Source organism: Electrophorus electricus, chromosome 14 (genome assembly GCF_013358815.1).
Source record: "Electrophorus electricus isolate fEleEle1 chromosome 14, fEleEle1.pri, whole genome shotgun sequence".
Lineage (NCBI taxonomy): Eukaryota > Metazoa > Chordata > Actinopteri > Gymnotiformes > Gymnotidae > Electrophorus > Electrophorus electricus.
The window spans coordinates 17,254,582-17,269,629 of NC_049548.1; the positions used below are offsets into that span (position 1 = coordinate 17,254,582).

The window sequence follows — 15,048 nt, forward strand, 5'->3', positions numbered from 1 at the left end:
TTCTTTGCCCTTCATTAATTTCGCCTGTTCCTGGTTTGTTTCCTTGTTAGCCTGTGTATTTAAACCTTGTGTTTTCCCTGTCTTGTCTTCTTGTTAACTTGTGTTGTGCCTAGCCTGTTTTGTTCTATGACTGGTTATTGGTTCGTGTTGCTGGTCTTTATCTGTTTTGTTGCATGACCTGTTTTGTTTAGGAAGGCTGTGTACTCAAAAAACTGCTGCGGCATGTTGACAAACTATGGTAGGTTAACATGACACAAATCCACCTTATAAAAGTCAAGAAAAAAACAATTCGATGCAAAACACAATAACAATCCAGAAAGCCTCCAATAAGGAATGTCAATGCAGTGATTTAAATAAAGAACCCAAAATGTCAACTTCAGCCGGAATGCATTTAAAGCACGATCCACACTACACCGAGCCAAACACAGAAAAGCAGCAGGGCAAACAGCGTGTCTCAGTCTCAGCCAAACACAGAGAACACAGAGGAGGTTTTCTGGCTTTATCCTCAGATTCCGCATGTATGGAGGTATTCTCCTGTCGGTTGACAAAGAAATTTGCCAAATTACTGTATTTTCTCTGTACAGACTGATGAAAGTCAAGAGATGTGTAAACGTTACACATGAAGTTACGTATAAATGTATAAACACCAGTGCAGCAATGCTGAGTGTCAAGATTATCCCTACTCTGGCATCGTGGTTCCCACGGCGACGCTTCGTGTTCTGTGTAGTTTCTTTGCCTGGTGTTTTCAGTTTGTTTTGGTTTTGTGCCCCTGTGATAAAGTTGTTCGTACTGAATTTGTGGCACTCTGTTGTAATATACTGCCTTAAGAACACCCTTCAGCAGAGGTTAAAACTCTGGTTGAAAATTACATGGCATTTGGTTAAGATGCGCTTCGTGTGTATCTTTTTTTCAGTTTTTAAATTTCTTTTAATTACATGTTAAGATGGTTTTTATTCTTTTTAATTACAATTGCTGGGCTGCGATCTGACTCTGCATTAGTGCTGGACTACTTCAGTAGGGGGTTTCTTATCATGTGTTGTTGGCCTTTGAGAAGGGCAGACAATACAGAGAGACTAGAATAATGTTAACCGCATTGAACTGTGGTGTCAAGCCTGGAGTGTTCGCAACACTGAAAGCAGAGTCAGACGCTTGCGGACAAAAGGCAGGAGTTATATTATAATCCGTATCCGTAGGGGTTCAACTAGCCAGCGTCAGAACCAGAGAGATGCAGTCGAGGGTAATCACAATCAGAGAAAAACACTCGGAGTCCCAAAAACCGTAGGTCAAAAACACAGGCAGACAAATCCAACAAGGGGTAGGCAATAAGTGGAATCGAGAGTAACGGGAAAACCAAGCCTAGATGAAGGGTTTAGCAAAAACCTTTATTATAAGGTGTGCCAGGGAGCCAGTCTTCACATCTAGAATATTCCAGCGAGACTGACTCACATGCAGTGTCATTTGTAACAGTAACACAGAAACAGCTCATCCCCTCCTCAACAGGTGTTTAGAACATCGCTGTATATCCACCAAAGGGCTGAGATACGCAATAACATGATTATCATGCATGTACAACAGTACACTTGACAAAATTACAATACCCATAACTCATTAGTATATGCATTCTTAAGAATTCTAGAGATTAAATAATGTCTATACTTTCAGCCTGGTAAAGGCAACAAAGCTATTTCATAGACTGCAGCTCCACAGTCTGAACCATCATCTCCAAAGCAACACTGCTGTAGTAGGAGTGGCTGGTCTGCAATAATTTCATCCCTCACCATGAATTATTCAATGACTACACTGACACTATTATAAAGGTGTGAAGGTATCAATGTGAGGAATAAGTCTCTAATTGTAATGTAAGACATGAAGGACAGATGCAGTGCTTCGTCTCACTATAAAGGCCCCACATTCTAAATCCTGATCAAAGTTAGGCGGTACTCTAGGAATGACCGCGATCACATCATCTCCATAAACCCTGAGGGGCTCGGCTGGTGTGACGTTCAGGTTTTGTTCCAAATCATCTTCAGCACGATTCCTCACGAGAAAGCTCCTCAGCACTGGAGTCAAAGGGCAGCCATAGTATAGAAGTATCCGTGAGCCTTCTCTGGGGAGCATTCTCTCCAGGATATTCAAAAGGGGATTTCCTGCTTGAAGAACATTTGAAATAGCTTTCTCGAGCTCCCCCCATTCAACAGATATAACATCATGTCCAACAATACGATAGCAGATGGGGACATGTGTTTCATAGTCTACCCTTCTATGATTACACGGTTCCAGGGAACATTCTAAGTGCCTGGCCACAATTGTCGCCAAGATGACATAGTCAACATTAAAGAAAAGAAAATTCTGTTTTGCAAAAGATGCACTGAAGCTAGTATCAAAGTTAAATAACCCATTACAGATTCTGTGATAGGTGTCCATCAGCTCCTGGATGACTTCAGGGGATCGCTTTTTGTAATCGGATACAGGTCTTCCATTAGGCCTTGGTGTGTCAGACACTTGTAGAGCCTTGATGGCCTCTTCAATCTCTGTACTGCGTACTTTGTACATCCACGGAATCGATTCTTCCCAGGGTTGGGCTCTGACTATAGGGTTTAGGGGTATGTTGGCTGCACTGTCTCCTGAGTTCAAATAAAGACTGATGGGCAGATGGTCATCAGAGGGTACGTCATTTATTTCACATCTCTTCACATGCCAAACACACTCTTCTGGCAGGAAGAAGTAATCAATTCTTGAGTTGCTATTGTTCCTGTAGAAAGTGTAGAAGCATTTGATTTTTGTAGACCTTCTCCAGACATCTACTAGCTGATGAGCCCTCATGAAGTTCTTTAGGCTAGGTAGTAATGCGGATTGGTCTTGAGATGTTGTTTCCACGAGTTTGTCCATGTATGGGTTTAGTACAGTGTTGAAGTCTCCTCCAATCACTAAGACTCCTGTGGTGTATTGCTGTAGATGATCTGAAAGTCCACTGAGAAGTTCTTTGTCAGACTTATGGTTGTAAACACTCACCAAAATGTACGTCTGACCTTCTATTTCACATTGGAGGACTATGTATTCTCCATAACTGTGTTTAAACTCCTTTGATACCTGGAACTGGAGTTTCTTGTTCACCAATATAGCAACTCCTCTTTCTTTTGTTTTATACACTGTGTAATGCAAGTGCCAGTTGGATGAAAGCTTCTGGATAACATTTTTATTTTTCTCGCCAATATGAGTCTCTTGTAACAACACAACATGTGCATCTTTAATTATTTTTGAGAATAGATGTTCATTAGTCTCTGGATCTACCCTTTTGTTCGGATGTAATGCAGTTGGTAGGCCGTTTACATTCCAGGTGAGGACATGAAGTGTCTCAGGATGAGCAGAAGCCATGTCAGCACCTTTTGTATTGCCTCTACTGCAGTTCAGAGAATGACACAAATATTAGTGTTCAATGGCTATAGTAAACAGTGAATATTTTGTGCTCACATAAATGTAAGCAATGCTGCAATTGAAATTTAAACTTAGTAAGATGGCTTAACTCAACACTGATCTGTTCAGTGGCTTGGTAGGACCCCTCCTCCCTGAAATTAAAAAAGAAAAATGAACAGTCAAGTCTTCTATGGCAGTGTGTGTACCACATCCACCTCCAGCCATGTAACCAGACCCAACTGGTTCTGTCAGTAATAGCAATTTGAAACCCAAAACAATCTAAGAACCCAGGAGTTACTCAATAAGCAAATTTACAAAGTCGCACTAAATTGTGGGTGTCTATGGGTGTCTTTCAAAAGTGGGCGTGGTGTCGGCGGTGTCATGAAGATGCAACCTGCAAAGTTAAGCAGCTCTTAACAGGAGTGCAGTTAGTCTACTATTCTATCAAAATGTTTGAAACAACACAGTTAATAAAAAATTATTTAAAAAATTATTCATGCATCATTTGAAAACTTTGCTGGCAGTTACCTAATAGTTCACCTGAATAGGCAACATTTTTGCCAAGCAATGATATCAGTTAGTAGCAATAAGACAGCTAGAAGCAAGCCACAAGTCCTGACTGCATGATGGAGGAGGAGAACAGATTTATCTGAGTAATACAGCCACAGTGTAAATCCTGCAGCACACAACACACTCATGCAGCATGTCCAGACTATTTAAAGATCAATCAATCTCTGCCGAACTGTTTGAAAGATGAACATTTTAGTTTTAACCCCTCTGCAATAAATGTAATTACAAATTTACAGTATACATATACAATAAGAATAATTTTTTATACTTTTAATGTGATTACATTTTGTGTTGATTTTCTTCACTATCACATGTCTTCATGTCGTTTGCTGTCCCCTATGACACAAAATATACAAAAAACACAAAAAGGCTATAGTAACAGCCTAAGATAGGCTACACTGTATACTACATACTAGTGAATTGTCATATAGTCTTACCTTGTATCACTGCAGGGGAAGTAAAAAAAAAAAAATGAGCTGAGGTTGTTCTGATCAACTGCTCCGGTCTCTCCACAGAAACTGAGGAATGACTGCTACACCCCATACAAGGACAGTTACAAGGCACTAGCTCATCCACCGTTTGGTAAGTCGGACCGCGGAAACGGGAAGCTCCGGTTCAGAGGGAGGTCGCGCGCTGGACAGACTAATCGGTGGCCGCTCTGCAGGACGCTCTGGATGACGCGGACTGGGACATGTTCCGGCGCAGCACTGATGATGTCAGCGAGTTTACGGAGGCAGTAGTAGGATTTATTGGGAAACTGGTGGACGACACGATCCCAAGAATCACCATCAAGAAGTTTTCCAACCAGAAGCCCTGGGTGGACAGAACCATCCGAGAGGCTCTGAACTCTCGAACTGCTGCCTACAATGCGGGGATCATCAGCGGGAACATGGACGAGTACAAGTCCGCAGCATACGGAGTGCGCAGGGCGGTGAGGGAGGCGAAGCGGCGCTACGGGAAGAAACTAGAGACACAGTTCCAGCAGAGTGGCTCTAGATCCCTGTGGCAGGGACTACGGACGATCACGGACTACAGGACCCCACCCTCCGGACTGCTGAGTGCGGATGAGTCTCTGGCGAACGAGCTGAATACATTCTTTGCTCGCTTCGAGGCTACATCTAGCAGCGCTAATGCTAGCAGCACAAATGCTAACGGCGGTAGTGCTAACAGCGCCAATGCTAACGGCGCTAGTGCTAATGGCACTATCAGCGCAGCCGATGGCACATGCGCGGGGCCCACCATAGAACAGCGCCCTCTCATCATCACGGAGAGTGACGTGAGGAGAGTGTTTAAAAGGGTGAATACCAGGAAGGCGATGGGACCAGACGGTATCTGCGGGAGGGTCCTCAAAGCCTGCGCAGATCAGTTAGCCCCGGTATTCACCGACATCTTCAATCTCTCCCTGACGCTCGGTATTGTCCCGTCCAGCTTCAAGCAGTCCACCATCGTCCCCGTCCCGAAGAAACCTCGACCCTCCGACCTCAATGACTACCGCCCTGTCGCCCTCACATCAGTCGTGATGAAGTGCTTTGAAAAGCTAGTCGGAGACTTCATCACATCTTCACTGCCAGCCTCCATGGACCCACTGCAGTTTGCATACCGCCACAACCGCTCCACTGACGATGCGATTGCACATCTGCTCCACACTACACTGACTCACCTGGACGAAGGGAGGGGAAATTATGTTAAAATGCTATTTGTCGACTACAGTTCAGCATTTAACACTATCATTCCCTCCCTACTCACTACTAAGTTGGGAGATCTAGGACTGCATACATCCCTGTGCGACTGGATCTCCAACTTCCTAACAGACAGACCACAATCAGTACGGGTGGGCAACTGCGCCTCATCCACCCTCATCCTCAGCACTGGAGCTCCTCAGGGTTGTGTCCTAAGCCCCCTGCTCTACTCAGTGTACACCTACAACTGCACAGCCACTTCCAGCTCTAACATCATTGTCAAGTTTGCTGACGACACCGTTATCGTGGGTCTGATCTCGGACAACGACGAGAGGGCCTACCTGGAGGAGATTAAACACCTGGAAAACTGGTGCCAGGAAAATAATCTCCTCCTAAACGTCAGTAAGACAAAGGAGATGATCGTGGATTGCAGCAAGAAGCAGGAGCGGCACTACCAACCTGTGAGGATCAGTGGAACCACGGTGGAGAGAGTAGATAGTTTCAGGTACCTTGGTGTTCACATCTCGCAGGACCTGTCCTGGTCCCGCCATAGCAGCTCCCTGGCAAAGAAGGCTCGTCAGCGTCTTTACCACCTCAGACGCCTAAGGGACTTCAGGCTGCCCTCCAAGGTACTGCAGAACTTCTACACCTGCACTATCGAGAGCATCCTCACGGGGAACATCACAGTCTGGTTTGGGAATAGCACCAAGCAGGACAGACAAGCACTCCAAAGGGTAGTGCGTTCAGCAGAGCGCATCACTCACTCGGAACTTCCTGACCTGCAGACCACCTACTACAAGCGGTGCCAGACCAAGGCCAGGAAAATTGTGAAGGACCCCACCCATCCCAACAATAGACTCTTCTCTCTGTTGAGGTCAGGGAGGCGCTTCCGCTCCCTGAAGACCAAGACAGAGAGGCTGAAGAGGAGCTTCTTTCCACAGGCCATTCGGGCCCTGAATCAGGGAAACTGATAAACTGTGGGGACCACCACCACCACCATGTAACATGACTGTATATCTGTACATCTGTATATATAGATTTAGATTTATACTCAATTACCCTGTTACACAACAACTGTAGATATGGTATTATACAAAATGGATCTGTACATTCTGTAGATTGTGTACATATATACCCAACCATATACATTGTACATTGTGTATATAATCATAATATACATATATTGTACATACATTGTTAATATATTTTGTACATACATAGAATATATATATTTATCTGTATATATATATATTTTTTTCTCTATGCACCCCTGGTTCTCTTCCTCAGTTTGGACAGAGCACTCTCCACCATTTCACTGCGTGTTATACTGTGTATGACTATGTATGTGACGAATAAACCGAACTTGAACTTGAAGAGAAAGCCCCAGTGCTGCAGGGTTATATACTGAGGAGAGAATGAGTTACTGGGAAACCATGACATTTAGAGGAAATGAGACTGCAACTTGCAAGTATGCCAGGAGAGTTTGAAGTCCTCTTATAGTGCACGCAGAGAGTGCACCATAGTACTGAAGTCCTCTTCCAGTACACACAGAGAGCGCTGTAGTATTGTTCATTTATTGTAAGAATAAAATTCTTGTTAGAGTAAAATCACTCTGTTAGTCTAGGAAGAACACAATCATAAAACAAAATACAGATGGTACAATAGACCACGAAGTTCCAGATGAAAAATCATCACAACTGTAATTAAGTGTTAGATTGAGCTGGTCCAGGAAACTGAGGGGCACTGATATGACAACCTAGACATGGTACCACACAGCAGCATCCTATCAGACAGCAGGTACACATGTGCACCTCATCAGAGAGAAATAGCAGTCTGTTAGGTCTCTATAATGTGTAACTTAGTGTAACTAGGATGTGCTAGTGTAACCCAGCAGGGGAAGACATACAGCTTACCAGAGAAATATAACAAACAGATATACCAGATACACAGATGCATTAAGTATTAGGTATGCATTATTAGACTTGACTAAACAAATAGGTTTTCAGCCTACATTTAAAGAATGAGTGTGTCTGAGTCTCACACGTTTGCAGGGTAGTTTTTATGTAGTTGAGGGGCTTTGCAGGAGATTTTCATAAATCCCAGACAGGTTAAGCATCCGGCAACCTATTATCATAGTATTCCCGGCAAATCATACTGCATGATAACATTGCTTAGGGACTTAGTGGCAAGATCATTTCAATAATAATATTTTGTAGCCATATGAAATTTACCTGCTAGACAGTAAACACATTGCTTTCAAAATGTCCCACTTTCTTGTCAAAGATGACTTTTGCCTGCCCCAAGAGTGTACATATCGTCCGCCTGTCGGACGGCTCTAGGACCTCCTCAGCACCCTCACGAGAAGAGGTTGAAGCCTCAGTGATGTCTTGCAACTCCTGGGGGCCCTCATACAGTACACACAGAGAGTGCACTCTGGTCCTGAAGTTCTTATACAGTACACACAGAGTACACTGTAGTGCTGAAGTCCTCATATGGTACACACAGAGAGTGTGCTGTGTTACTGAAGTCTTCATACAGTACACACAGAGAGTGTGCTGTGTGCAGTGAGAGTGCACAGCCTTCCTAATCACTTGACCTTTTTGAGCACACTTGTCAAATACAATAATAGGTTTGAGTTCTTGTAAGTTGTTAGTTTATTTATAGTTCATGGAAAGCCAAAATAACCAACATTTTGATTTTTTTTTTTAAATGTATTATTGGCATATCCGTACAGCAAGGCAGTATTCTAAGCTTGAGGTGATAAATAAATAAATTTTAAAGTAATTCAATCATTCAAAAAAGATTATAATTGTTAAGAATTTTAAATGTGCATGAAACGTTACTGTGAATTAAAAGTGATACATAAATAAACTTACATTGCCTTAGTTTTTATTTCAAACTAGAGTATTATGACACCCAAAACATGCCTTATGCTACAGCACATCCCCATTATTCTGTCCCTTTATGCTGTCACAGTCTTCAAGCTGTTTATTATCAGTCACCACCAAACCAAAACGTCAACATCAGCGGGAATGCAATTAAAGCACGAGCCACGCTACACTGGTCTTGACCACAGGAGACATCCCAAGCTCTACAGCACCACACCAGGAGATCCAAGCAGCAGGACCTGCAGTGTGCCTCAGTCACACACAAACACAGAGAAGCAGCAGCTGACAGCTTCTGAAATGCATGCCAGCTGTATTTTTAAAAAACAACAACAACATTAAACATCTATTTCACAAATGTGCAGAGCATAACACTCAGGTTGAAACTAGCACTTGTGTGAGGAGGGTGAGTACTTTTTAAAAATTATTATTATGATTATTATTTTAATTCTTTAATTAAATGCTCAAATATTATTTTTCTTTTAAAATATAAGTGCAGTCTGATCCTGCATTTCTGAGTCTACTACCATGGGCTCTTTTTCTTGTACTGTTGGCCTTTGAGAATGTCAGATAATACAGAGACCAGAATAAGGTTGACTGCACTGAACACTGAATACTGAACACTGAACACTGAACACTGAATACTGAACACTGAACACTGAACACTGAATACTGAACACTGAACACTGAATACTGAACACTGAATACTGGTGTCAGGCCTGCAGTGTCAAAAGCACACATGAGCCGCGAATAGTATAAGTCAAATTGGTTAAATTACAGTTTATGATGCCCTTCATAACCAATATGTTAATTATTAGGTAAGAAACTGTTAAAATCTTTTAGTAAAAGGACATTGTAACCCACAGGTGGGAGGGAACAAATAGGTTCATACCTTGGAGCTGTTAAGCTGTTTGTCTGAACTTCCAAAGTGCTTTTTTTCAGTCACAGCTACAGCACAGTCACAGCTACAGCACAGTCACAACTACAGCACAGTCACAGCTACAGCACAGTCACAGCTACAGCACAGTCACAACTACAGCACAGTCACAGCTACAGGAAAGGCTTTAATGCCATTTGAGTTAAGAGCAGCTTAAGTACCAGTTTTCCTGCTACCTCTTGTTTCAAGATTGTTTATTGGTCATTTGGCCCAGGCCCACAGTTTGATTCCAGCACAAAGATTCACAAAGCATATTATGCCATAAGCAATAAAATTCTTGGAAGTTATGAGAAAAAAATCTACTATTCCGGTAATTATCTCCAGCAAACAAAATCTACCAAAACCTAGATGAAGGGTTTAGCCAAAACCTTTATTACAAGGTGAACGAGGTAGCCAGTTTTCTGAACAAAAGTTTTCTTTTGTTTGGTATTGGGGTAAAAGCTGGGCTTCAGTCACCTAGATTTCTGATTATATCGTTTGAAAAAAAAAACAGAAAATTCTATAGTAAATGTTCTAAAAAAAGTCAGACATGGAGTAATGCCTATATCAAGTGAAAGTAAACTGAGCCAAAGCTTCATGTAAAATTCACCGGAAGTAATGATGAGTATTTCAAGTGTTTATTTGCATAACAGGGCTTTCAGGTCTCAGGTCTAACAGCCCTTAAATGCATTCAGAATGTCTGTCTTTAGGAATATTCAGGAAGTTTCAGTTTAGACTACTCTGCATTTGTTATTAGATTACAGAATAAAACTAGTTACTTCAAGCAAACATCTGACATTGTATAGCTATAACACAGACTGCTAAGTAAGATGGTTAGCACTTATTGATGTTTAATAATCACTGGGTTTACAAATTACAGTGCAATCCAAAGAATGCAGTCAGAGAAAACAAGCCACAGCCAAGACCCAAAACTACACAACAAGGTCACATATCAATCAGTAAAAAAAAAAACCCCGCTCAGCAATAAGACTTCACAATGAAGGAGAGTTGGGTAGGTTTAAGTAGGGAACTAATGAGGGGTAGATGCGTGACAGGCCAGGAAACAGAGGAAAGGAGAAAGGCTGTGAGCATGACAATGAGCTAAAATTTCTTACATTTGCTGTAGTTTGACATGAGAAACAACAAATAAAATTCATAACTATATGTTTAATGTGTACCAGTGGTTTCAAAATCAAAGGGCTTTTATTTATCTTATCATGTTTTATCACAGTCATCAGTGTTTGCTGGTGTCAAAGTTCAGATTTACCATTTGCTTGGCAAAACAGGCAAGTTTTTGTTACATTTTTTTTGTTTACTTATTTTTTTAGTTATTCTGTTATTTTATATGCATGTATGCAAAATAAAACTAGTTAATATCATGTAATTATGAGATGTCAAAAATCCTTCAGCGAACCATTAGGGTTTCACATAGGGCCCAGTTCCATCACTCCATAATATCCTCTAAGAACCCACTACCCATGATCTTGAAAGCTCTTCACACGAATCGTCAGGCAGGCATTTCCCCTTTGTTGTCATTTACCTGAATTAGGCCCAAAAACACCTCCAGAAGGCTCAGCAATGACGTCTGGCATCCTAATCCCACCCTTCTCCAAGATCAACCACCAACATACCTCTGCACAGCTAGTCATTCTATACACTGAGAAAATCCATACCGCCTGCCACACATATTTTCTCATCTCATGGTATAGTCAGAAAAAAAATAAAAGAGGGTAATGGAGACATTATTATAACATGCCAGAGTATGTCAGCAAATGAGCTTGCTACTGTGTTCTGAACTGGAGTGGAATATCTCACATTTTACAAACTCAGTTGTAACACAGACTGCTAAGCAAGATGGTTAAGATTCATGTATGGTTTAAATAACCAAGACAATCAAGCACTAACCAGACACAGGTGAACATATGAACTTGGAGAACCAAAACAAGGACTGGAATTAAGGAACAGACGAGGGGCGGAGAAAACGAAACCAAGGAACGTAACAGGTAAAGGAAAACAGACACGACCGGGAACAGGGTCGCTAGGATGGTGTGCCCAATCGTGACAGTATTTTCTTCATTTTTAAGCATTTGTGGAGTCTGTAATTGAGACAGACGTGTGATAAAGAGTCAGACAATGCCAAACAAATTGAAAGCGGCAAGTACATTGAAACAAGTGTGAAATAACAACAGAATTTCCAGGATACTAATTAAACATACCTGTTGTCTGTTTTCTCTCTTAACCACTCTCCTATTTAAGATCCCCTCCCTCACACTCTCATTGCAAAGTATTTCCACTCTTATAACCAGCCTGACCTAGAGTACCTGCTAACTCCCACATACCTGACTTGTAACATTCAGTCCCCACCTACTCCCAAAACTGAATAAAACCTCTTTCAATTGGATCCTCTTTCTTGTGTGCGTGCCTTCGTTTCAAATACCCAACATATGCAAACGTATACTCGTGTTTATTCTACAGAATATTTGTATATGAACATGTACATTATAGATGAATTTCTAACCCTTAGCAAGAAAGTAACATTAGCTCAAATCAAAAGCTGGAGGGGCTTCTGTTTTAAATATATGGAAGTTCAGCGGATCTTCTAGATATGTCTGTCTACACAACATATTTGCTGAATAATTACGCAGAGTGATATTACTTATGTGAGGTGGTTTTAGCAGCATAAAGAATGCGCTGTTGTGGAGAACGGACAATTCCCACTTACATAAAACCTTACATACACCTTCCAGGGAACATACAATACACCACATGGGATAACTAAGTATCAAGCCTTATAACACACCTGACACCAGTAAGTCTTAGCAGCAGCACCATTAACAGGATTAAAGTGTTATGAAGGTTTATGACTTCCACAAGGACATGTTTTACACCCTCCTGTCATCTTCTGCTGGCCCTAGGGGTCATAAAGTCACAAGCTGGGAATGTGTGGATATCCTGCCTTTCACAACTTTGCAGACCTCTACTACGGGTTAAACCCTATTTTGTTAAATACCATACTTTAACTTTAACCAGGCCAACCAAAATTTTCCGTGCACTTGAATTTATTTGCAAGAGCTATCAATATGTATGATGAATATGTCTATTTATCTTTCATCTTTCAGACATTACATTACTGTGCATTTTTGCGTAGTTTTATCAGGACTCTTTCATGTTCCTTTGTGTACCTGCTAGTGAAGAATCTTTGCTAGTGTGGTCCATAGACAACGTCAGTGGAAGCCATAGTCACAGTTGATCACAGACGCATCACAGACGTGAAAAGGAGAGCAACACAGGTGGACTCATCTGGTCCAAGATGGCTCATTCCAACAGGACCAATATTCCTTTGAGTGTCTTCCTTTGTATAATGTCTTAAAGGCTGTGTCTTACCAATGGTTTTATTGCAGAATGGGAAACTTGACATATTTTGTTTTTTAGGTGTTCAAAGTAAAAAAAAAAAAAATGAAGAAAACTTCATTGCTAAGCACTTTTACAGATTAGTGATTCATACAGAGCCTGATGATAGTGTTTTCAGTCTGTATTTATTCAATGTATTATAGTACCAATTAACTGAATGAAATATCACTGTGTGTTCACTATGGATTCTACTATTTGTATCAGTTTACAAACCTGGAAAAAGATTAGTTGCTAGGTGTCTTGGAAAAGTCTAAAGAAAACTGTTACAACTACACAAAAGTGTTAAAACTTAAAGAAAGTCTGGTTTATAAAAATGTAATAAAAGGTCAGACATGCAGCCTGCACCCATACACTTCCTACACAGTCCTACATTGAGCTACATTTCTTTAAAAACTCAATTTCCCTACAGGAAACATGGATAGACATGTATGGTGTCCATTAACAACCAACACATCCCACATAATGTGGCATAACATGATTTAACGTGAACACTTAAGATGGCTTGCAGCATGCATTGTCAGCAAGCACTCAATGGAAATTTCAATGGATATGGATATTTCAAGGGAGCCAGTGAAAAGATTTAAGTTTAGGTGTAATGTAAGACCATCTTTTTGACTTAGTAGGAAGTCTCAAAGCAGCATTCTGAATTATACAAACCACACCAAGACCTCCACAGCGACTGACAAATGAGGAGCTCCAGCAAATGAACAATCTGTAGGGCAAAGTTCATTCAGGTGGAAAAATCCATATTTTATTGCCAAGTTTCAGTCAGAAACAGGAAAGTTTTCTCTTGTGAAAAAAGTATGAAGTATGAGAAAATGTGTTCTTCTGCTGTAGTCTGCAAGATATATGATTACATTGAAAAAAATATCAGAAAATAATTCTATAGTAAACACAGACATGGAGTATTTGACATGGAGTAAGGCCTGTATCATATCAAGTGAAATTAAACTGAGCCAGTTTTTCATGTAAAATTCACCAGAAGTATGTTGAGCATGTCAAGTGTTTATGGGCATAACAGGGCTTTCACAGTTAATCTCCACTCGCAGTGATCAGTCTCAAGTCTAAGAGCTCTTAAAGGACTTCAAGATGTGTCAGTCTTCAGCAATTTTGAAGAAGTTTCAACTGTATCTGCGAGTCTGATAAGTTTAGACTACTCTGCATTTGTTATTATATTATAGAAGCAAACCAGTTACTAGAATAAATTTGACATTGTGTAGTTGTAACACAGACTGCTAAGCAAGATGGTTAGTATGCATAGTTTAAAAATCAATGGGTTTAAAAATACAACACTGCTTGCTACCTGCTAGCATCAAAAACTGCAATCTTCATCTTAGGCAAATACATATTCAATAGAACTGGCAGGTTGGTTGATCAGCAGTAAATTAAACTAAGCAAGGCACAGGCAGATTCAAAATGATAAGACAGCAATGGTAAAAGAGAGTTGCAGAGAGAACACCAAAGTCACCAAACGTAATGTGAGAGGGTTATTTAACAGGGGAGGGGGATGAGAAACAGGGGAGAAGAGTGTAGCCAATGTTGTGAGTGTGATAATCAGCTAGAATTTTGACAAAATGACAATTTGTTTAGCAAAACAGACAGAACAGGCACATTTTTGTTTACTTGTTATTAAATTATTTTATTTGCACTTATGCAAAAATAAAACTCACAAAATGTAATTATACACAGGATGAGATTTCAAATTTCCTTTGGCAAACTATTATGGTTTCACATAGGGCCTAGTCCACTAATAACACTCCACATAAACCTAAATCCTTAACAAGCTCGTCACAGGGTTCATCAGGTAGTCACTACCCATCATTGGCTTTTGGCTGAATTAGGCCCCTGACAGCTCCAGGATGCTCAACAGTGAGGTCTGGCATCCCTGACCCAACCGTCTCCAAGTTGACCCACCAACCTTTGTCTGCACAGCCAATCAAAATGAATCAGAAAATCCACAATGGCCTCACCAGTGACTAAGGCCATACCCAGCCAAATTGGTACCATTAATGCATGATCAGTGCTGTCAGTTCCATATGGATTGTACCTGCTACACCACTAAACACTCCCTACCATGGCTGGTCCATACTGTCCTCCTGTCAGGATATGGCCCCTCCTCCGAACGCCTTTGTGTGTGTGTGGGGGGGGGGGGGGGGGGGTGTTCGTCAGTGGC

General features: G+C 41.2%; 1 protein-coding gene across 2 annotated transcripts; it reads right to left on the reverse strand.

Annotated features, from left to right (window-relative positions):
- Positions 1–1,361: 1,361 nt before the first annotated feature.
- On the reverse strand, positions 1,362–4,576 carry LOC113587493. Of its 2 annotated transcripts, XM_035533268.1 has the most exons (4): positions 4,422–4,576; positions 4,268–4,320; positions 3,525–3,566; positions 1,362–3,400 (listed from the first exon to the last, which is right to left on the reverse strand). In XM_035533268.1, the coding sequence occupies exons 2-4, from the start codon at positions 4,303–4,305 to the stop codon at positions 1,849–1,851; spliced, it is 1,632 nt and encodes a 543-aa protein (XP_035389161.1). In that variant the 5' UTR covers positions 4,306–4,320; positions 4,422–4,576; the 3' UTR covers positions 1,362–1,848. The 2 variants fall into 2 exon arrangements, with proteins under 2 accessions (XP_035389161.1, XP_035389162.1); XM_035533269.1 differs by lacking the exon at positions 4,268–4,320.
- Positions 4,577–15,048: the final 10,472 nt, after the last annotated feature.

Bases quoted from the DNA above. Each gene is read 5' to 3' on its own strand.
- LOC113587493 (XM_035533268.1), bottom strand. From the start codon at position 4,305: ATGAAGACATGTGATAGTGAAGAAAATCAACACAAAAT. The intron at 3,567-4,267 runs GTAATCACATTA...TTTTAATTTCAG, and splicing joins GAAGAAAATCAACACAAAAT to GGAGGAGGGGTCCTACCAAG. The intron at 3,401-3,524 runs GTTAAGCCATCT...TCTGAACTGCAG, and splicing joins ACTGAACAGATCAGTGTTGA to TAGAGGCAATACAAAAGGTG.